This window comes from Hippopotamus amphibius, chromosome X (genome assembly GCF_030028045.1).
Source record: "Hippopotamus amphibius kiboko isolate mHipAmp2 chromosome X, mHipAmp2.hap2, whole genome shotgun sequence".
NCBI classification, from domain to species: domain Eukaryota; kingdom Metazoa; phylum Chordata; class Mammalia; order Artiodactyla; family Hippopotamidae; genus Hippopotamus; species Hippopotamus amphibius.
Genome location: NC_080203.1, coordinates 127904049 through 127926176, shown reverse-complemented (window position 1 = coordinate 127926176; position 22128 = coordinate 127904049). Strand labels below are relative to the sequence as shown.

At 39.6% G+C, this 22128-nt stretch overlaps 2 protein-coding genes across 4 annotated transcripts in view; one reads left to right on the top strand and one right to left on the bottom strand.

Moving 5' to 3' along the window:
- The window catches only part of ARHGAP6 (Rho GTPase activating protein 6), a 476412-nt gene that overhangs the window by 131375 nt on the left and 322909 nt on the right, over positions 1–22128 (bottom strand). The window lies entirely within an intron of this gene.
- Positions 1–22128, top strand: part of AMELX (amelogenin X-linked) — a 123757-nt gene that overhangs the window by 243 nt on the left and 101386 nt on the right. The window contains exons 2-4 of the mRNA XM_057718847.1: positions 2259–2306; positions 3689–3733; positions 4012–4470. Of these exons, the coding sequence (XP_057574830.1) occupies positions 2259–2306; positions 3689–3733; positions 4012–4470 (552 nt within the window). The remainder of the gene's footprint in view (positions 1–2258; positions 2307–3688; positions 3734–4011; positions 4471–22128) is intronic.

The window sequence follows — 22128 nt, the reverse complement described above, 5'->3', positions numbered from 1 at the left end:
AAAGATTCCAATTCAGTACAGCTGGGGTGGGGCCCAGGACTCTGCATTTTAACAAGCACCCTAGGAGACTCTACTGGAACCATTAGCTTGTAAATATCATCACCCGTCTCTAGATGGAGGAAACTTTTGGAAGGGACCCTTGAAAGGCCTCCAGAGGAAGTATTTAATCAGCCTTAGGCAAATATTACAAAAAATGTCAGTTTTCTCTAAAACCCAATTTCTCACAAGTGTCCAAATATTTTCCTGCTCTCCCAACTCCATTGCTGTTGTCCTTCAGAAGGTAAGATTTTGTGTTAGGAATTCCTTTCTTGAACCATCTCCCTGTTCTGAGAGGCCTCATCCTTTTGGGTGCACCTGTTAAGGACAAGACTTCCCTGTGGTGGTCTGGAATCCAACCTATGCTCAATACATATGGATATATTTTACATTCAGATGTACCAAGGACCAGGAATTCTGACCAATTCTCTCTAAACACAGGTGCATAAGAGGTTAGGTCACATGCAGGCAAAGCAGGATCCATTTGCTTTTCAGTGGCCTAAAGAGCAGTTGATACAACCAGAAGCCAGCAAAGCTTGAATATCTGCCTCCTCTCTTCCTCTCTCACCCACAAGACCAAGATTCTGTGCTCTGCCTTCCTGAAACCCTGCATTGTGGCAATTCCTAGCCCCCTTAAGGCCCCTGCATTACAAATTCAGCCCCCTTTCCACTCCTCAATTCGACACCCCTGTTATCTGAGGGCTTAAATCAAGAAGATAAAGACAATTAACTAAAACTAAAATAATTCACACTCAGATGAGAGGAGTAAACCCTCTTATGAAATATGAGCATTTCAAGAGAATTAAGCCTTAATCATCTCGTTGCCTGAGGGGGATGATCTACAATCATTCTCTCTCCTCTCCCTTCCCCCACTCCAGGGCCAACCAGAATTCCACAATGCAGGCATCAATCACTTGGCCTCCACTTTTGACAAGACAGTCCTGGTTTAGATAATTATTCAGGTTGTTTTTTATTTTGAGCTTTAAAACTTTTCTGCCATAGAAACACTGATGGAATAATAAAAAGATGACAGAATAATAAAAGGAATTGGCGAAAATTTCATAAATCAACTCTTTCATTTTCCATGGGATTTATAATGTTTCCAGTTTACCGCACCCATCTTGTTTTCACATTCATTGATAATTCACACAGAGTTGTTTCTTTTGTTGTTGTTGATGTATTATTTACTTTGCATGCCAATTATGAGTAATCTCTTTGGTACTTAAGCACTTATCCACATCCTGATCTATAAGGGAAAGACTGTGAGACAATTCTCTTCTTGTTGGTATTTTGTAATTGTGTAAGAGAAACATATCCTTCTTCCCAACATGGAGTGAGTTTTGAGAAATGGAATATTTCCTGCTATATCAGTAAACAAAGGATGTCGCAATCATCAGGATTGCAGCCACCGCCATGGTGAGCTGTTGAGCCCTGAGGGAAGTCAGGAAGGAAAGAATACCTGCCATCTAGCAGCTATCAGACTGTAGCCACCCCTGCAGTGAGCCCTGAGAAACTCAGGATCTGAAAACACAGGATACTGGCCCCAGATAGCTGAGGTGCATACCAAAGAAAGGATTTCAGTGAGCCCAGACTCTTACATCTTCCCATACATAGAAAAGCGCTAAATTACTTGAGATATCTGGTTTTCTTTAACAATAATCTTTTGACATTCAGACTACCTGCCCTTTGTTGCAAAACTCCTATATATCCTGGCTCCCCCCTCACCTCCTCAGAGCAGTTTTTCTCAGGGTTACTTGAGATGCTGCCTCCTGGGCTTGGAAGTCCTAAAAATTCCCGCAGAATAAAACATAACTCTCAGCTTTTAGGTTGTGAATATTTTTTTTAGTTGACAGTTTGATCTAGAAATGAAACGATGGGTGGGATAGAGTAGGATTAACTGACCACAGGGATGGAGGGGTGTCTGAAGGTCACTGGAAGATAAATGTGTGCTGGTTTCTGCTCCCAGGTCATTTAGTTGTTCTGGACCTCTTTAAAATAAGAGGGCTCCTCTCCCACACAGCGTACATGTTCAAAGTAAAAGTAGACCTCAAATATATTCTGCGCTATATAGATTTTTAAAAAGTAGCTTCAGTCTCTCTTAATGTGAAAATTGCATATTGACTTAATTTCTTCCTCTCTCTCTCTCTCTCCCCTTCTTCCTCTCCCTCTCCCTCCTCCTCTCCCTCATTCTTTTTATTCTCCTTTCCCCCTCCCTATAAAAGCTACCACCTCATCCTGGGCACCCTGGTTATATCAACTTCAGCTATGAGGTAATTTTTCTCTTTACTAATTTTGACCATTGTTTGAGTTAACAATGCCCTGGGCCCTGTAAAGAATAGTGTGTTGATTCTTCATTCAAGATGTTTCTCAGTCCCACTTTTTCAGTTCTCACTACCAGCTTCCTGGTTTAAGCCCTGATGGGTCACCTCAAGCCTGCATTGCCCCAGAACACTCCTACCTGGCCTCTCTGACTCAATTTCTCCTCCTTATATGGCTATAAAATTTATCCATCATGAACTACCACTCAGGGGGACTGCATAGTAGGGCAGAAATGAACTCTGGCTGAACAGCTTTGTTCTATCCCAGCCTGTAAAACATGGGGAATCAGGTAAGATGTTATATTTAAGATCCTTTCCAGCTGGAAAACTCCTGATTCTAAGATGTTCTCACTGTATGTATCTCCCTCATTTGTCTTTACTGAAATATTAGTGACCAAGTGGTCTGTGAGACATTCTGCAGAGCAATGGAAACTATGAGATTTCTGGAAACTGGGTTTGAGGCTCTCCTCAACCCCATACTAACCATGTGACCTTGGGCAAATCATTTTCTTTCTCTAGAGCTTTGGTTTCCTCATCTGGAGAAGGGAAATAAGAATAATAACCCACACTTCAAAATATTGTTTGGGGAGCAAAATAATTAAGCAACACAAAAGGTGCTTTGTTAAGTATAACTTGAACAAAGTTAAGAACTGTTTGTTGTATTGATATCAAATGCTGTACTACTGTATGAAGGATTCCCCGGAAATGAGGTGAACCAAATATATACTGTTTAGAAAGAAAGGAAACTCTTACTTCTTTCATAGGTTCAAATGACAATCCATGAGTTTGTTTACTCACACAAACTGAGGAAGAGTGTTCATACAAATTTGAGGCAAGATTTTCTGTTAAACCTTAAATGGTTGACATATTTGACCTGAAAACCTGTATTTCTAGGATGAAGGACAGTGTTTCTGCCTCCTTTATTTTTTACATTGTGACATCAAATCCGAAAAGGATATAATTAAGGTTATATCACATTAATTTTCCATTTTGTTTTTCTCTTGCAAAGAAGAGCAGGAGATGGGGAATTAAACAGACTTACTACTTTTGTAACTTCAGTCAAGCTCATGAACCTCTTTAACTCTCCATGATTTCGTTTGTAAAAGTGAGGGTGATGAAACTTGCCTCAGAGTATGTGAGAAAACATGAAAAATGTGTGTGATGAATATAAGGTAGAGCCTTACACACAGGAAGCACCTGACAAATGTTTATCTTATTCTTTCTTCCATAGAACTCATATTTGCAGGTTATCAGTATTGACAGGACTGCATTAGTGAGTCTGTTTCATGTAACTAAATTAAAACAAATATATTCTAATGTTTCTTTCTCTTAAGGTGCTTACCCCTCTGAAGTGGTACCAGAACATAATAAGACACCCGGTATGTAGATTTTTGTTGTTGCTGTTCTTTATTCCCTTAAAGTATTAAGCATGCATTTCAATTCCCTTTTAAATGAGGTAACATATCTATGCCACATATAGACACTAATGGGAAATCTAGTTTGTAAGAGGTCATACCTGTATACACAGTTAGAAATTCTTGCACAGGAAAAAATGAATAAATATTAATATTGTCATAATGACAAAGAAAACATTGCTACTTCTCCAGTTGAAAGTCAATGGAGCTGATGGTAAACCTGACTCTTTGTTTCTCACCAGTACACTTCCTATGGTTACGAACCCATGGGTGGATGGCTGCACCACCAAATCATTCCCGTGGTGTCCCAGCAGACTCCCCAGAATCACGCCCTGCAGCCTCATCACCACATCCCCATGGTGCCAGCTCAGCAGCCCGTGGTCCCCCAGCAACCAATGATGCCAATTCCTGGCCAACACTCCATGACTCCAACCCAACACCACCAGCCAAACTTCCCTCTGCCCGCCCAGCAGCCTTTCCAGCCCCAGCCCATCCAGCCGCAGCCTCACCCTCACCAGCCCCTGCAGCCCCTGCAGCCCCTGCAGCCCCTGCAGCCCCATCCACCCATGCACCCCATGCAGCCCTTGCCGCCACAGCCACCTCTGCCTCCGATGTTCCCCATGCAGCCTCTGCCCCCCATGCTTCCTGACCTGCCTCTGGAAGCTTGGCCAGCAACAGACAAGACCAAGCGGGAGGAAGTGGTGAGTATACCTTGAAGTCACTACAACACCTATGAAAATGGTTAAGGGAAACTGGCCCCCAGAGTTCTAAATTCTCACACAATCCAAGGCCTAGAGGATGATTCTATTAGTCCAAGCATGCGTTGTGAGTTTATATTATAAATGAGTTTATCTACATGGCTTAGTAATTAAGACCATAGCTTCCATGGTGGGTTTAAATTCTATAATTACTTTGAATTCCTACCAGAATATATATTACTGAAACCTGTTAATTTTAAGGACAACACTATAAGGGAATATTAGGTCTCCTTATCTTTCAAAGGTATGACCAGCAAGAATAGGCTGGAATTGCACTGGAGATTTTTTTTTAAAGGGCTATTTTTGACAGTGAGGGTTCAAATATTTGAACAAGTAGGTGGGAAATCTCTTTAAAAACAGAAAGGAAAATTACTTGTCTAAAGTGGCTTTTAATCTAACTTGGAAGAAGCTAAACTAGACAGTGCTGGGATTCTATAGATTAAGCTTTTAGCGAGAAGTCTTCACAGTTAAGTACAAAATATCCTTTCATTACAGAAAGCTCTTCCAAATGAGTGGGAAATAGTCAATAAAATAAGTGCCCCTTATCCATATACATAAATCCTTACTTCTGTGTTTATGAGATTATATAAATCTACTCTATGTATGAATTCAAATGTAATTCCAAGTTACAAATGCTACTGATGATTTTCTACTGAGAAAGTGAAGAGTGAGGTAAAAATGACGTGATGGGGAGCCAGGATACCTGGGTTCCAGTTCCAGCTTTGCACCCAAAGAGGAGATGGTATTGCACAAGTCACTTCAAATTTATGGGTGTCTTCCCTTCTTTAAGTTGAGAGAAAGCAACTAAATCAGATAATTTTCAAGCCTCTGTCCAAGAACAAATACCATAGTTTTCCAATAAAATTATAATGTTTGCTATATATGGTTTCAAAATTATGGGCATGTTTGTGGAGAATACAAAGCATATTTGAAAACTGATTGTATCCCAAATAAGCTGGTGCCTATAGTCGGTTATTCTAGTCGAAGGTACATGTTCCCTCTGTATATAGAAAATGCATTTATTTATCTCTTTATTAGTAGTTAAGGCCATGAACTTTATAAATCTTGCCAGAGTTGTTTCTGGAAAGGTGACTTTGGGTAGGCAGTTTGAACTCTTTAAAACTCCCATGTAAAATGAGAGTATAAATAGTGACAGCTTCGTAGACTTCTGGAAAATAAAATGATGAGTACAGAGCCAGGCGTGCAGAAAGTACTCAACATAAGGCAGCAATTGTTATTTCATTATTAAATAATAGTTTTAAATGTTCTGAAGGCAGGGGCCTCCATCCTGGACACCTCATATCTAATGACAAAGAGATAACAAAGAAAGTTAGAAAATTATAGAGTTCAACTTCAATGGTTGTAATATTGTTCTGGCAAAACCAAAGCCATATGTGTTACTGTAAATGATACTCACTAGGAATATTTGTAAATTGTTTTATTTGCTCCTTTTGCTATTTTTTTCCAGGATTAAAAGTTCAGAAAATGAGAAGAGAACTGAAGAAGATACTTCAGTTGCTTTCAGAATGACACAAGAACACAACGATTTGTTCCTACCATCACTTAGTAAATTCTGTAACTAAAAATAAGTACCAATAGCAAACAATAAAATGTCTTAAAAATCATTCATGTCTTTGTGTTGAATTAAAATTTCATGTCACTTGAAAGAAGATATTATGAATGGCTCTTCTTGAATGAGATAGGAACTGCTCATTTACACGTACAAACTGACCATTCTGCAGGCAAACGAGGACTATATTTCTTTTTTTTAAATTTAATTTAATTTAATATTTTTAGGCTCTTTATTGGAATGTAATTGCTTTACACTCTTGTACCAGTTTTTGAGGTACACCAAAGTCAATCAGCTGTATTTATACACATGTCCCCATATTTCCTCCCTCCCTCGACTCCCCCCCCCACCCTCCCCGTCCCGGCCCTTTAAGGCATCGCCCATCATCGAGTTGACCTCCCTTTGTTATACAGCAACTAGGACTACATTTCTTTTTAGAGAATATTTAAATTACACCATCTCAAATCTTTTAAAAAACAAGTTTATACAGTAGTAATAGCTGATAGAGTGAAAAATTATGAACACGTATAGTCACTGAACCTGAATCAAATGAAGGGAGGTTTATATGAAGAATTCTTTACATTAAAAAAGATAAGCTTTTGAGAAATGTTTATATTACAAAACAAATTAAAACTTGGAACGCTGGCTTTATACTTCACACCACATTAGTAACCAAAATCTGGTCTTTTGATCTCATTCAACTGAAAGCGATTTTTTAATGAAATTATGTGGTACATATGATAATGTCCTGAATTTTAAATTATTGAGGTAGTTTTCCTAAGAAAACTTTTATTAAATGGAGCTTCAAATAAAGAATCACGGTGATTTTATATACAAGTCACTTCATAATCTTTAAGATGATAAATTCTACTGTATAGTCTTCAAAATGCTAACAGATGCATAAAAGAGACTCAATATAAGTTTTCTTTCCCACTTATATTTATATTCCAACCCTTTTTTCCTCCTACACCCAAACGGAATTGTAAACAGTCTTTTCAGGGTTTATATTACACAGTTTTACCCACAGTAACTTTATTCCAATACCTTCATGATTAAGGCCCCTTAATCATTTTCTGGGATGAATAAACATAACTTTACTGGGAGGGTGTTGATATTCAAACAAATAACTTGACTGTAAAGAATTTATGTTCAATAAAAAATTAAGGAAGCTTGTAATCAACTGCCATAGGCCAATTCTAATCAATTTAGTAAATATTTACTAATCACCCTTTAGGGCAAGGCACTATTCCACATCCTGATAAACATGGTTAAGTCCTCATCCTTAAGGAATCTAGAATCTACCAAAGGGATAAAATTAGCTCACAAATAATGATAAGAGAATGCCTAATATATTAACACTATGACAGAAGTATAGTCAAAATGCCCTGGCAAATATGGCAGACATTAGCTAGGTGTCCAACAGCTTTCTTCACCACTCCTTCCTTGTTGGCAGTGCACAGGCTCTAGAGCACAGGCTTGATAGTTGGGGTGCATGGGCTTAGTTGCTCTGCGGCATGTGGGATCTTCGAACCTGTGTCCCCTGCCTTGGCAGGCGGATTCTTAACCACTGTGCCACGAGGGAAGTCCCTCAAATCACTTTTTGAATTACAGGGGGAAAGTCAGGCTTTGGACTCTGAAGACTACTAACTATGGAATGAGATGTACTGCATAAGTTAATTTTGTAAGAAACTGAAATTTGTGTATTAAATGCCCAAACATGTATTTTAACATAATCATCTCCATCATGGTCTTCTATAATGGACATGCATATTAACCACAACATAGTATCTGTTTGATGGCTTAGAATGAGACTTAAGGACACCCATCAGTGAAGTGTGTTATCTTGGAAATTCAGAGGTAATAATGCTCTTATACCTGTTTTAAATTGCCCTATATTGCTTTGTCGTTCTAACCATTCCTTTCTGCTCCTGGCAATTCCTTCTTCTTTTTGTTAACGTATATTTACATCTTCTAATATGTAGCTTACTTTGTATACATACTCTTCCTAACAAAATAAAGTACATTGACCTTTGGATTGTTATTCTGGAAGTTCCGCAGTCACTTTGAGACTATTTTATTTCCTGATTGCCTAATTGCGGCAGATGGCTGCAACCAACAAAATACATGTAGAACGTGTGTGGCTATCACTACGTAGCATAACAAAGCTGATATAAATTGAATAAAAAGAGCATTTCTAATATATTGAAGCCCAGGCTTAGTTAGCCGCCCAATGTTGTATGTTTTCCAATCAAATGTGGAAGAAAATCACTAGGTACTAATAACCAAGACTCAAAGTATAGGCTGAAATAAATAGCAACACCGATCACAAATGCACTAATAAACCCAAACTTATACATAAAGCCTTCTTAAATCCGTAAAAAAGCAAAAGTATATTATTTACAAAGCTGTGCTATGTCTTTGAAATTAAGCTAAAAGATACAGATGAAGTTGAGTAGACCACCTCAAGGAAATTCTCCTCTTACCATAACCACTCCCATGTCAGTAATACATTTGAAATCTGCTCTGCTGTCATTCACTCCTTGTTGGTGAGGGCTTCGATATGCATAGTTTTTTTCCAGGGTGCAAATACATGTCTAGGAATTACCCCTAGAGAGTCATCAAAATGCATGGAAAGATATGTTCAAAGATGTTGATTACAGCATTAGGTACACCAGTGAGAAACTGGACCTCACTTAAATTTTCCTGTATGTATCTGAAGGAATTCTCTGATAAAAGTATGCTTTAGAAGAAAATTTACAGTGGAGAAAATGTGATAAAGTAAATTTAAGACTAAGACTATATATCATAGATGAATATTATACATGACCATAACATGTAAATAATTTAAACACACATACATAAATGTGCATAGAAAAAAACACTAGGAGGAAGATACACCTGTTTGTATGAAGATCCAATTTTTCTACAAAAGATATAAATTACTTCTGTAATCAGGAACAAATTTAATTTTTTTGTTTTCCCTTTCTTCTGCTTTAATCCAGACACACCTCCTTCCTCCAGTTTCCTCTGATGTGAGTTTTGGATCTTGGTGGGCCCCCTTCAGGTAAACTTCAAGTAGAAATCAATTCATATGTACTTGATTTTTCAGAGAAATATTTGGACCAAAGAAGGGTGAAAGGAAAGGGGCAACTGGTTTTAGCAGGAATGGAAACAAACAATACAATCAAACAACAAAGAAGACAGGAGCATTATAAAGTTAAGGAAAAAGAATTAGAAACAATAAAATAAAATAGAAATGACCATCAAGGCAGCTCCTGCTGAAATTCTATCGAAGATTAAGGGGATTCAAAGAGCAGGCAGGTCAAAGAGAAAATTCAATGTCTAAGCCCTAAACACTTAAAGAGGGGGCTTGTGGTGACTTTTCAAATTAAATGTGTTCTCTCTTGATTCAAATAATACCTGCACTATTGTTGACTTAAAATTACTTAATTATCTAATTTTACTTTTGGGATTCAACTGGCTATAATGTACATTCTTCTCTCCTATGGTTAATTACATTGGGTCTGAATCATCTGAAGAGCTCAGCCTCAATCAATAACAACTCCAATTAACCAGAAAATGCACACAGTTCACTTATTAGAAAGGGCAAAGGAAAATGCAATCTAACAAGCTAATTTCCAGGCTTGTATTTTCTTTTTCATTTTTTTAAATTTATTTATTGGCTGAGTCGGGTCTTCGTTGCTGCGTGCAGGCTTTCTCCAGTTGTGGTGTGCGGGCTTCTCAGTGCAGTGGCTTCTCTTGTTGCGGAGCACAGGCTCTAGGCATGTGGGCTTCAGTAGTTGCCGCACACAGGCTCAGTAATTGTGGCACACAGGCTTAGTTGCTCCACGGCATGTGGGAACTTCCCAGACCTGGAATCGAACCCATGTCCCCTGCACTGGCAGGCGGATTCTTAACTACTGTGCCACCAGGGAAGTCCTCCATGCTGTATTTTCATAACCACCTACCTCTTTTTTTTTTTTTAGGTGAAGTTTGGTTTTATTAAATTGAAAACAATGTGAAAGAAAACTCAAGATTGGAATCCTCCTTAAATTAATGAGTAATGCTGATTACTCATTGCCAGATATATGGCTTTTGGATGATGAACTTTTTGGAAGGCAAGAGCCTTTTAACTTGGTTGTGCAGCAGCAAAATTAGAAAAAAGTGTAAGATATGTTATTATAATATAAAAAATGTATTGTTAGCATGCATTGAGGATGGGAATCAAAAGATTACTTGGAGGTAATCTTCACTTAGAGGCAGTAATAGTTGTCACATTTTCCAAATCAAAATTTAGGTATGCAGGGTGATAATATAATGGAATATTTAAATTCAGAGACAGACACTGACTGGCAAGTATGCTCTCCACACCTGCACTGTTTAGTATGGATCCTCAATGCGGCTACTCAAATTTTTTTAAATTAAAATGAAATAAAATTTAAAATTCAGTTCCTCAGTCATACTAGACACATTTTAAGTGCTAAAAGGCCACATGGGGCCAGTGGCTACCATACTGGACAGCACAGGTACAGAACATTTCTATCACCACCGAGAGTTTTACTAGATGGTGCTGCTCTATACACTGCTTCCTGAGTTAGAAAAGCAACTCCTATGAATTCAAAGATTTTAAACAAAAGATGAAACAAAACAGATTTGCTGGTTAAAACTGAACATCTCAACTCTCCATTTCAAGTCATTTCCCAAACATTCCAAGAATCAAGATATTGTATGGGAATTTCCTAAGAAATGTATAAGCAACCTTCTCTTCCTCAGGTCAAATCACTCCAAAATGCTTTTCCCTCTAGTTTTCTTTTAAAATGGACAAATCCAGAGTTCAACTAAATTAATTTTTCTGCTTGTAAGAGAAACAATTTCAGTTCCAAAGAAATGGTCATTTATTTTCAGACCTCTACCAACCACATCCACACTGGAGGTAGAAGGCGGGGGCTGCCCTTGACCTAGGGCTTCACTGGAAAGAGGCCAAAGTGTAAGCTGATGGAAAGATAAAAGAAAAAAATAACAAACTTTTGTCCATCCCTGAGGGTGGCTGATTGCCTGTAAGCACTGGAAAATATTTACATTCTTTTTTATTTTGTGGTCCAAAGCAACAGTGCAACGTAGGACAAATGAGTGCGTGTACACACACACACACACACGCACACGCACGCATACATGCCCACTGAGTTTACCTGCAGTGAAAGCACATATGTAGAGACATATACCATTTGAGCCACTTGAAATTTTAAATAAAACTTCTCTCCATTCTAATCATTTAGAGACTATATGGTTATTGTCTTCTTCACCACCAAGGCACACTATATATACTTCTTTCAATACAAAATTCTATAAAGAGAAAAAGGTCAAGTTGCTCATCTTATTTATAAGCAATGTCAACTTGACCACTTCCTCTCCCAGCTCAACACAAAATGAAAACACAGATTTTTCCCCTAAATCTGAAGTTTGCCCCTTAGTAGTAAACACTTGCTGAAAAGACTGAGTTTAAGGCCAAGACTTTAAGAAGAATACAAAATAGCAAGTGTATTAATTTTTTAAAAAAAGAGATCTGACTGTGAATGCCTTAACATGCGAATCACAAGAGAAAAATGATTTCAACCAATTTCCCAAATTTCCAGAACACAGTGGCCTCTAGTTGTGTTCCATATTGCTTTAATAAAATAGCTGTCAGCCTGTTTGTTGTTTAATTCTTGTTAATCAGAATTTTTGCTTGCTGTTTTGTGATTTGGCTTCTAATTCCTTTTGCCCCCATTTGGTCTAGAGCCGTATCAGCAGGGGTCATTGGCTGAAATTTACTTATCAACAACACTTCCCTACTGGGAAGAATTCATCTTGGCTTCATTTGAAACACCTGACTCTTCTAGACGATCATACTTGAGGTAATACTTGAGGAATAAGATAGGGCTGGGAGTGGTGAGGCGAGAAGAGGTTGAGGTGAGAGGAGAGAAATGGTCATTTAGGTCCCCAAATATTTGCCTCAATAAATCACGCCTGAATCGTCCATCAAAACAAACAAACAAACAAAACAAACAAAAAAGCCCCTCAAGTTCAGTGAAGCCCCCTTACAAATAACATGCTTTATGGTCAACGAAAAATAGCCCAGGGTCGTTAAGTATCTTCCTCGAAACAGCCGAATCTTATTTTTCTCTCCAAAGTTTTCCATGCTTCAAATTTGTCTGTGGAATGTGGGGGCTCTGGGGGTCAGTGACATGTCCACACAAGGGCAAAGATGGCTTCCCAGTGGGCTGTGCAGGCTCAGCAACCAGGCTGTCTGAGTTCACAATCATGACCTTTGCCTATCTGCTGTGGAAACTTGGACAAGTTTCTTAGCCTCTCTGTGCCTCACTTTCTTCATCTGTAAATCATACTAACATCCATCTCTGAGTCCTTTCATGTCAATGAGCTCCAAGTTCAATAAATGTTGGCTAGCACTCATATTCAGAAAGGGAGCCTTCTCCTAGCTCTGTAGACCCACAAAGGGAACACTACACAGTTGGCAGCAGGGATGATGCAGAATTTGGAAATAACATGGAAGTGTCCTACACCAAAGCCTCCAAAGGCAGACACATTCGCCATGTATCAATGTGCCATCCCTGACATAGAGCCGCCTGAACTCCGTCCTTCCTGGTTGCTACACTGCATGATCCTTGCCTTCTCCTATCTGACATCCCTGGAGGCTGTTCCTCGCCACCCCCCAAGGTCACTCTAAAGGGTAGTAGCAGAGGAAGTCCACCAGGAGGGTGGCATGGGCTGCACAAGGCTCATTGGAGGCCGAAGCATTAGACCTCCTCCCTCTGAATGTCTTCCTTTCACCTGCTTTCTAAGGCCTGGCCCCCGTGTATAGTGACTTCCAACTCCGAACTTTCCCTTGCCACTCTGGCATTGGTCACAGCTCAGCTCATTCCACTTTGGGGATTTCTTTACCAAACTTTTTCTCTAGAGCAGGGTTCTTAGCCAGGTAGCTGTGCCTTCTAGGGGACGTTTGGCAATGTCTGGAGTCACAGTGGGGGTGTGTGGATGGGGGCTGAAGTGGTACTATCAGCATCTAGCAGGGAGAGACCGGGGTGCTGCTGATCATCCTCCAATGCACAAGACAGACCCCACAACAAAGAATGATTCAGACTTGAAGGTCAACACTGCTCAAGCTGAGAAGCCCTACTCTGAAAACAATGCCAACGTTGAATCATACTGTGTGTTCAGAACTTAAAATACAGAAAGAATGAGACTCTGAACAAATATACGAGTCTGTGTGCATTTTTAAAACATCATTGGGAAAGAAAAACCAAAAGCTCACATCTTAAAATTAGTAAACTTGATATAGGATCTCATACAAAGGGCTTTTCACTTCCTGTACCAACTGCATCAGAAAAATCTAAAGAGCTTGCGGAGTGACCAAGCCATTAAAGAAAATTTGTAAGATGAAGAGACGGTCACTCTAGGATTAAATCAACTGATGTCTCTAAGTCAAAGCCACTCTGCGGAAATTAGAATAGTTACTTGCGTCTTCTGAAGTTACATAAAAGTGATTGTGTTACCTGAGTAATAAAGAGGAGAAAAATAAGCAGACCATTACTCATGAGAGTAACTACTGAATTAGAACTCACTGAGTTTGTCTGGATAGAGTCCTGTTTGGCGATTTGCTTGAATTTGGCAAGAATAATAAGAAGCAAGTAGTTGTGTCCACAGAGTGGGCAGGGAATTAAGATACCTTAATTCTCACGATTTTCAGAACCATCACTCTCCAAATATTTCATGATGTAATAAAGTTTTGGTTACAAAATTATTACCAAGAAACCTCTGACAATCATGGAGAATATATAGCAGTGTGCGTTAAGTAGAGGAGACTAACTTTGATTGAGGGCAGATCTCAGGCAATCTATAAAATTTGATGGGCCCAAGACACAGAACATCCTATCTGTCCAAATACCAAAATCAAGACACTCTTCCAAGTGCGATTAATCCCCCTTCCCTGTCCCCGTACACCACACATCAGGAGAATGGCCATAAATGAGCTTCAGCTCATGCCTCCTCACCTACAGACTGTTTCTTGTTGGCCCACATGGGCTGGCGTGCTCAGGCCTCAAGGTTTCCCTGGATAGGGTGGGCATGCTGCTATTTCAAACAACTGCTTGTTTCTACTTTGGTCTCCCCACTAGCTGGTAAACCTCTTGAGGAAGATTTAGAAAAATACCTGGAGACTGGTAGGTGTGCTTACTATTTGCTCAAGGAATTTTCATTAGCATTAAAAAGCCACCACGCTGTCACATAAAAGTAAAGATAATACAACACTGAACATTTACTGGGCTCTTGTTCTATTCTAGGCACTGTTCTAAGCACATGACGTGTATCAGCTCATTTACTTTTCACAACCTTTATAGAGGAAAAGTTATCTCTGTCCCCAGTTTACAGATGAGGAGTTGTCTAAACTTTAAACTTGAAAAAGAAATGAGGTATTTCTTAAAACACACACATCTTGTCCCATGTTTGATGAGTGCCATTTAAAAGGTAAACTGATTTGTCAACTGCCTCTAGGATCCTGACTCAAACAACCTGTATCTATTGCTAACAGCAAATATAAATTCAACTTGATCAGAGTCATAAAGCTCGTCTCATTTTGTCACTTAATTTTTCCTGCCCATGTGACCTCCCAAGGATGTGATAAGGAGCTAAATGTAAAGAAAGCTAAAGAACTCCCAACCCAGTAACTCCTCTGCAGTTGTGGTAAGCCACCACAGATGGGGAGGAAAGCTCTGCAAATATGGGCAAGTATCACCACACCAGGGCAGCGTTGCCATGGCAACCAGCAGACACCCAACCATCCCAGCTGTGGGTGTGAACCTGAGCATGAACAGCCCTCACTCCTTCCTTGGTTCCAAAAGACGGATTGAAAATAAACAAACACAAGTCTAGTCCTTAAAGGAACAGCAAGGTGCTGTCTTTTATTGATTCGTTCAGAGAAAGCTACAGTGGGAACTGATGATATCTTAGAAACTTCAGGCCTTGCCCTACATTATCTTCCTTCCCAGGGAGCGCACTGAACTCATACTCAACACATATGGAAAGGCCATTTGAAGTGACGTTCTGAAGTTCACCAAGAATGATCAGAATAGGAAGGCTGCTGATATGTTCTTATCATGACACTGAATCAGAACTGACTGGCTGGCATACTTTCTTTACTCATCATTTGATATCCAGATGAAAATACATGAAAAGGTTCAAATATCTCAATAGCATCCTGCATTGAAGTGTCCACAAATGCTAGCTATCGAGGTGGTAGTCCAAACGGGTTCTTTCCACAGGGTCTTGACTAGAGAAGGAAACATCTGCGAATTTGTACAGCTGATGCAATAACACACTTGGGCTCGGAAGATTTACAAAGTCCACTTTTCACCCCGTGACAAGGAATTTGGGCTCAACCTGGTTTCCACAAATAATTTGTTCTTAATCTGAAAATAGGCACAAGTGAGCAACTTTAAAATCTTTTTTTTTAAGACAGTGATGGATTTCTTAAAGTATTTACTGAACATTGCTTAAATGTACAATTCCTATCAGCGAGATTTCTGAAGAGAGTTGGAAAACGAAAGAGGATTTGCTGCCCTTGTGGATTCTATTGCCACAGGTAGGAAAAAACTGTTCCTGATGAACAGTGACAGGTACCCAGGAACCTGCAATCACTGCAGCCTGAGTTTTCTCTTATTGTTGCTAACACTGTAAATAATCAGAATCGCTATATTAAGTCTTTGCCCTCTTTCAAAATGGAATCATTGATTGTAAATAATGGGGATTTAAGAGCAATAAATTTTCTTCAAAAGTAACCTGGTTTTGAACAAATTAATATATATTTAAATCGCTTTATATGGATAGTGGCAGTGTGCACATGATAGCGAGAGGAAGAAATCTGCAAGTGAATTGAAGCAGCATGGTCACATAGTTTAAGGTAAGAGACTGCCGATCTGTAGGAAAGCCTGTGACTTCACCTTCTTGGTCTTAAAAACATTCACCAAACAAGCTAATGTTTCATATACCGTCTGTTCCTTTAGGAAGGATTCAAAGAAACCTTTACTTGTAGCTACATAAAACCAGCAAGTATCTAAGCTCTGTGAACAGTTTGCTAATATTCTAGATTAATACTAAGAAAAGATGAATTTTGAGGTCTTTCTATGAAATCATAAAAAGCTGGAATAAAAAAATAAGGTTTGTACCAGAGACTGCAAGCAGTAAAACCAATGCTTTCTGATTTTCTCCATCAGTCATCTGCCTTTGCTGCATGGAAGAGTCGGACCACATTCTGTGGTTTCACATCAGTATCTGTATTGCTTGTAGATGTCATAGAATCTTGATCCTCCATCATACTGAGGGGAAGGGCAAGATTTGCCCTTGTCCCAAATTTTCGTCATTATAGCAAAAACCCAGAGCCAAAGAGAAGTTCAAAAGCAATGATGTTTAGTCTCAGTTCTGTCATGGACTAGCCAGGTGACCCTGCCATAACCTGACCCACTCCTACACTCAGTTTCTTTATCTGTCTCAGAAAAATATTGCAATAGAAGGCCACTAAGACCCATGCAACCGCAATAATATAAGCCAATGGCACTGCTAAAGTCAAATTGCATCAATTTTTAAATACTGAGAAAACAGCCAAAAGGAAAGGTGCAGAAGAAATGGCAGGTCCTTACCGAGATCTGCTTTAAGCTTTCAATAAAAATACGAGTGTCTTGGCAATGATATGTAGCACTCTAGTCAGCCTGGCTCGAAGGCTCTGAACCCTCTCCTAAAGCAACAGGCAGAGACATCTTAAGTGTCATTTGAACCATCTGAACTTTGAAGTTGAAGGAGACTCGGGTGCTGGAACAAGCTGAGTGAGTCCCTCCAAAGTGATTGCTTCTCTCCCTCTTTCCCACTTGTGTCTACCTTCCCCCGATACAGCTCCAGGATTGCTACCCCATGAAGTCGTCCACATCTTATTGGCTTGGGTCCTGCCTTGCTTCAAGCAGGAGGCACAAACACACAGAGCCTGAAATGTACACACTGTATCTTCTTACCTCTCCAGGGTCCTTACACCTCAGCAGTAGCAGCGGCTCCAGGCAGAATTGACCTCCCATCCTCCCCACGCAGAACCCCTGGCCAGTGTGGGAACAGAGAAGGAGGCTGGAGACAGGGATATTGCTCAGAGAGCTAGAGAAGCCGGGCAGGCAGGCTCCCTGGCTGGAATGTGCAGCTAGAGGCCCTGGGAGGGAGAAGGCCTAGGGTCACTGTGATCCTCTGAGTCAGACACCCTGGGGAACTCTCAGCTCTGAAAGGCCTCCTTTGGCACATGAGGCGGAGAGGCACTGAGAACTTACGAGGGGGAAAATTCTGAACGTTACAAAACTGAGGTAAATGGTTATACGGATGTATACCAGTTTCAAGTAAATGGTAGATATGCAATATGAATGCCGGAGGGAACGCATTTCAATTAAATGCGAACTCATATATCTGATAAGGGGCTTGTATCCAGAATATATAAAGAAATCTTACAACCCAATAATAAACAAAAACAAAACAACTAACCCAACTTTTAAATGGGTAAAGGCTCTGAATACACATTTCTCTGAAGGAAATATACAAATGGCCAATACGCACATGAAAAGATGCTCGACATCATTAGCCATCCGGGCAATACAAACCAAAACCACAATGAGACACTACATTACACCCACTACGATGGATAAAAAGAAGTGTAGGCAAGGATGTGGAGAAATTGGAACTCTCAGCCAATGCTGGTCAGAATGTAAAATGCTTTGGAAAACAGTTTTCAGTTTCTTAAAATGTTAAATGTAGAGTTATCATAGGATCCAACAATTCTCCTCCTAGTTATACGCCCAAGAGAACTGAAAATATTTGTCCACACGAAAACCTGTACACAAAATTGTTCACAGTAGCATTACTCAGAATAGCCCCAAAGTGGAAACAACCCAAATGTCCATCAATCAATGAATAAGTACACAAAATGTGGCATATCCATACAATGGAATTAGTCATAAAAAGGAAGAACTGATACATGCTACAGTGTGGATGAAAACATTATGCTGAGTGAAAGAAGCCAGACACAAAAGACTACACATTGTATGATTTCACTTCCATGAAATATTCAGAACAGGCAAATCCATAGAGTGGGAAAAGATTAGTGGTTGTCAGGGGCTGAGGCAGATGGGAGGATTGGGGGCAGTAATGATTGAGGGGCACAGGGTTTCTTTTGGAGGTGATGAAACTTAAAATTGATTGTGGTGATGGTTGCACAACTCTGACTATACCATTAAATTACACTCTTTAAATGAGTGAATTGTATGGTATGTGAATTATACCTCAATAAAGCCGTTTCATTAAAAAATGAAATGCTAGCTCTTATTGCCTTGCCACAACCCTTCCCCAATTACCCTGGGCTCTTCTGAGCTCGCCATCACTCCTGCAGATTCACCTATGTGGCTTGGCAGGGGCCATGGTGCGAGAGGGCTTCCACCAAGCATGGAGCTGCCACTACTGGCCCTTGGCAAATCGGGACCCTTCTCCTCAGCTTCATTTCTAGGCCACTGTTGATAAGAATTCTGCTCCAGCTTCATGGTTCGGCCCCTCTCTGCCCTGACTGCTTCATTCCAGGGCGGTGCCTTCCTTCCCAGCACACCCGTGCTTCCCATTTGTGAGAGTCCTTTCGAACTTACAGTTGCCCCTGTATCCCATGTAGCTGCCCTCTCCAAATAGATGACATGGGACTTAAGCACAGGGGTCTCTGACAGCTCAGTAACTTACAGCTGAAATTCAGTAAGAAATTGTTACCCTTCACCTTTTTTTTTTTTTTGAAGGAAAAGGAGCTATTTTTTGGAATATTTAAAAAATATGAGTGGGGCTTCCTAGGTGGCACAGTGGTTAAGAATCTGCCTGCCAATGCAGGGGACACGGGTTCGATCCCTGCTCCAGGAAGATCCCACGTGCCGCGGAGCAACTAAGCCTGTGCACCACAACTATTGAGGCTATGCTTTAGAGCCCGTGAGCCACAACTATTGAGCCCATGTGCCACAACTACTGAAGCCCACATGCCTAGAGCCCGTGCTCTGCAACAAGAGAAGCCACGGCAATGAGGAGCCCATGCACCACAACCGAGAGGAGCCCCCACTCACCGCAACTAAAAGAAAGCCCGCGCACAGCAAAAAAGACCGAACACAGCCAATTAAATAAATAAATAAATAAATAAATGAGTATTGCCTGTAGACACGGTTGTGCATTTTTACAATTATAAGTAAACATGAAATTAGCAGGTGACGCCAATGAAGCAAGCAATTCAATGAAGTGGTCACTGGGTAAAAGAAACCCAGTATTCCTACCTAAGCATTCATGAAGAGCATGCCATTAGAGTTATTGACACATTGTAATTATGGATACTCATTGTTATTTGTTGGTTTCTACATCCTTTATCTTTCCAAACTATTCTCACGCACAATGTAACAATACCCATGAACACTGTTTTCTTAATAACTAGTTCCACCCTGTCCCACACTCAAGATTTGGTTTGAATCAGTGCATTCTGATATTAGGACTAAAGTTTAAGAAAAAGGTGCACTAGTGGCCCCAATTAGCCACCATGCAGTGTCTGGAATTTATCACATTTTGGACCAACATGTAATTTTTGCCTATTCTGGATTTATCTGAAAAATTTTCAACCATTAAAAGTCCTTAAAATTATTCATTTTTATGCAAATCAAAACTACAATGAGGTGCCACCTCACACTGGTCAGAATGGCCATCATTAGAAAGTCTACAAATAATAAATGCTGGAGAGGAACTGAAGAAAACGGTAGCCTCCTACACTGTTGGTGGGAATGTAACTTGGTGCAGCCACTATAGAAAACAGTACGGAGGTTCCTCAAAAAACTAAAAATAGAGTTGCCATATGATCCTGCAATCCCACTCCCTGGCACATATATGGAGAAAACCATAATTTGAAAAGATAATGCACCCCAATGTTCACTGCAGCACTATTTACAATAGCCAAGATGTGGAAGCAACCCAAATGTCCATTGACAAATGGATAAAGAAGATGTGATACATATATGCAATGGAATACTACTCAGTCATAAAAAAGAATGAAATCATGCCATTTGCAACATGGATGGACCTAGATATTGTCATACTAAATGAAGTAAGACAAAGAGAAAGACAAATGCCATACAATATCACTTATATGTGGAATCTAAAATATGACAGAAATGAACTTACCTTTGAAACAGAAACAGACTCACAGATACAGTATACAGACTTGTGGTTGCCAAGGGGGAGGGATGGATTGAGAGTCTGGGGTTGGTAGATGCAAACTATTATATACAGGATGGATAAACAACAAGGTCCTACTGTACAGTGCAAGGAACTATCTTCAATATCCTGTGATAAATCATAATAGAAAAGAATATGGAAAAGAATGTATATATATGCATGTATATATGTATAACTGAATCATTTTGCTGTACAGTAGAAATTAACACATTGTAATCAGCTGTACTTCAATAAAATAATTTTTTTTCAAAAATTATTCATTTTTCCAAGTTGGTACCATTGCCCTCTGAAGGACATCGGTGGAAGGAGGAGGCTTTCCCATCTGAGGATAAGCAAGGTTGCAAATAAATGTTCCTCACAGCCCCCACCTGTGTTCATTCTGTGCCGCTCATGCAGGCTTTCTCTCAAACACACTTGAGTGCTGTGGGTAACAGATCTCAAGTAATAAAACTCAGAGGCACATGCTATGTTGCTTTTTAAGGGAAAAAAAGTGGGGGAAAATCAAAGGGTTTAACAATTTTATTCACTGGCTTATATTCAGCGACTCTGAAAATTTGGCCACTGCTCAGGTTTGTGAATTTCTATGGAAAATGAACTGTGTTTGGCAAGCTTGATGAAATATGAAGCTGATAAAAAAAATGTTTCATGCTTTCTCAAGACCTTATGCCACTAACTGTGTGGGATTGGAAAAACTGTTCAAATGTCAATTTAAACACTGTAAATAAATGATTTTCTATACCCATATGAATTAATATAATTCTGTTGATTTCAGACCATAACTTGATCTACAGTTTCTTTGAGTTTTAACTAGGAAATGTTTCATGGAGAACATGAACTTCAGATTAGACAAGTTGAGCTCAGTAGAGTTCTATTCAGAATCAGAAATGTTAAGGCAATGCATTATTTTACACTACGGAGAACTGACTGAAAATTCAATTGACACAAAGTTTGTTAGGAAGCAGGTCCTGAACTCAAAAAAAAGGAGTAGGCCAAAAGAAATAAAACATTATTGTAACAGCCCAAAACATTATATAAAAGAACACTGTGGTGAATTCCATTGCAAAGTTCATGACTCGTGAATGTTATCTCCAAACCAGTCATCTCTGAGTTTTATAGAGTCAACTATCCAACTGCCTTCTTGACCCTTCCATCTGGTATCTCAGGGTCATCTCAAACTTCATTTATCCAATGCTGAACTCTTGACTTTCCTTTCTGGCAAATGTCTTTGTACCTAAGCCTCCTACATCTTAAGAGGTGTTTATAAAGCATTTATCTCAGTGCCTGGCATGCAGACCTGCTCAATAAAGGCTGATGACGACGATATTGATGATTTTTATGCACCCAATTAGTTGAGCCAGAAACAAAATGGTTTTTCTTAATTCTTTTCTTTACTTCACATTCCACATTTAATCCATTCCCAGGTTTTGTCAACTCCGCCTCCAAAAAAAATCAGGAATCTGACCTCCTTTCTCCAACCCTGCTTTCACCACCCCACCTCCCGCCTCCATATCTCTCCTAAACAAACTTAACAGCCTTCTAACCAACCTAACCATGTCCACTCTTGCCCTCGCCCAACTAACTGTCCAGAGGCGAAACCAGAACGATCTCCTCAAATACAAATCTTTATTACCAAAGCACATATAGTGCTTATCATGTATTTACTAAATATGTTAAACATCCTTTTGAAGTAGGTACTATTATTACTTCCATTTTAT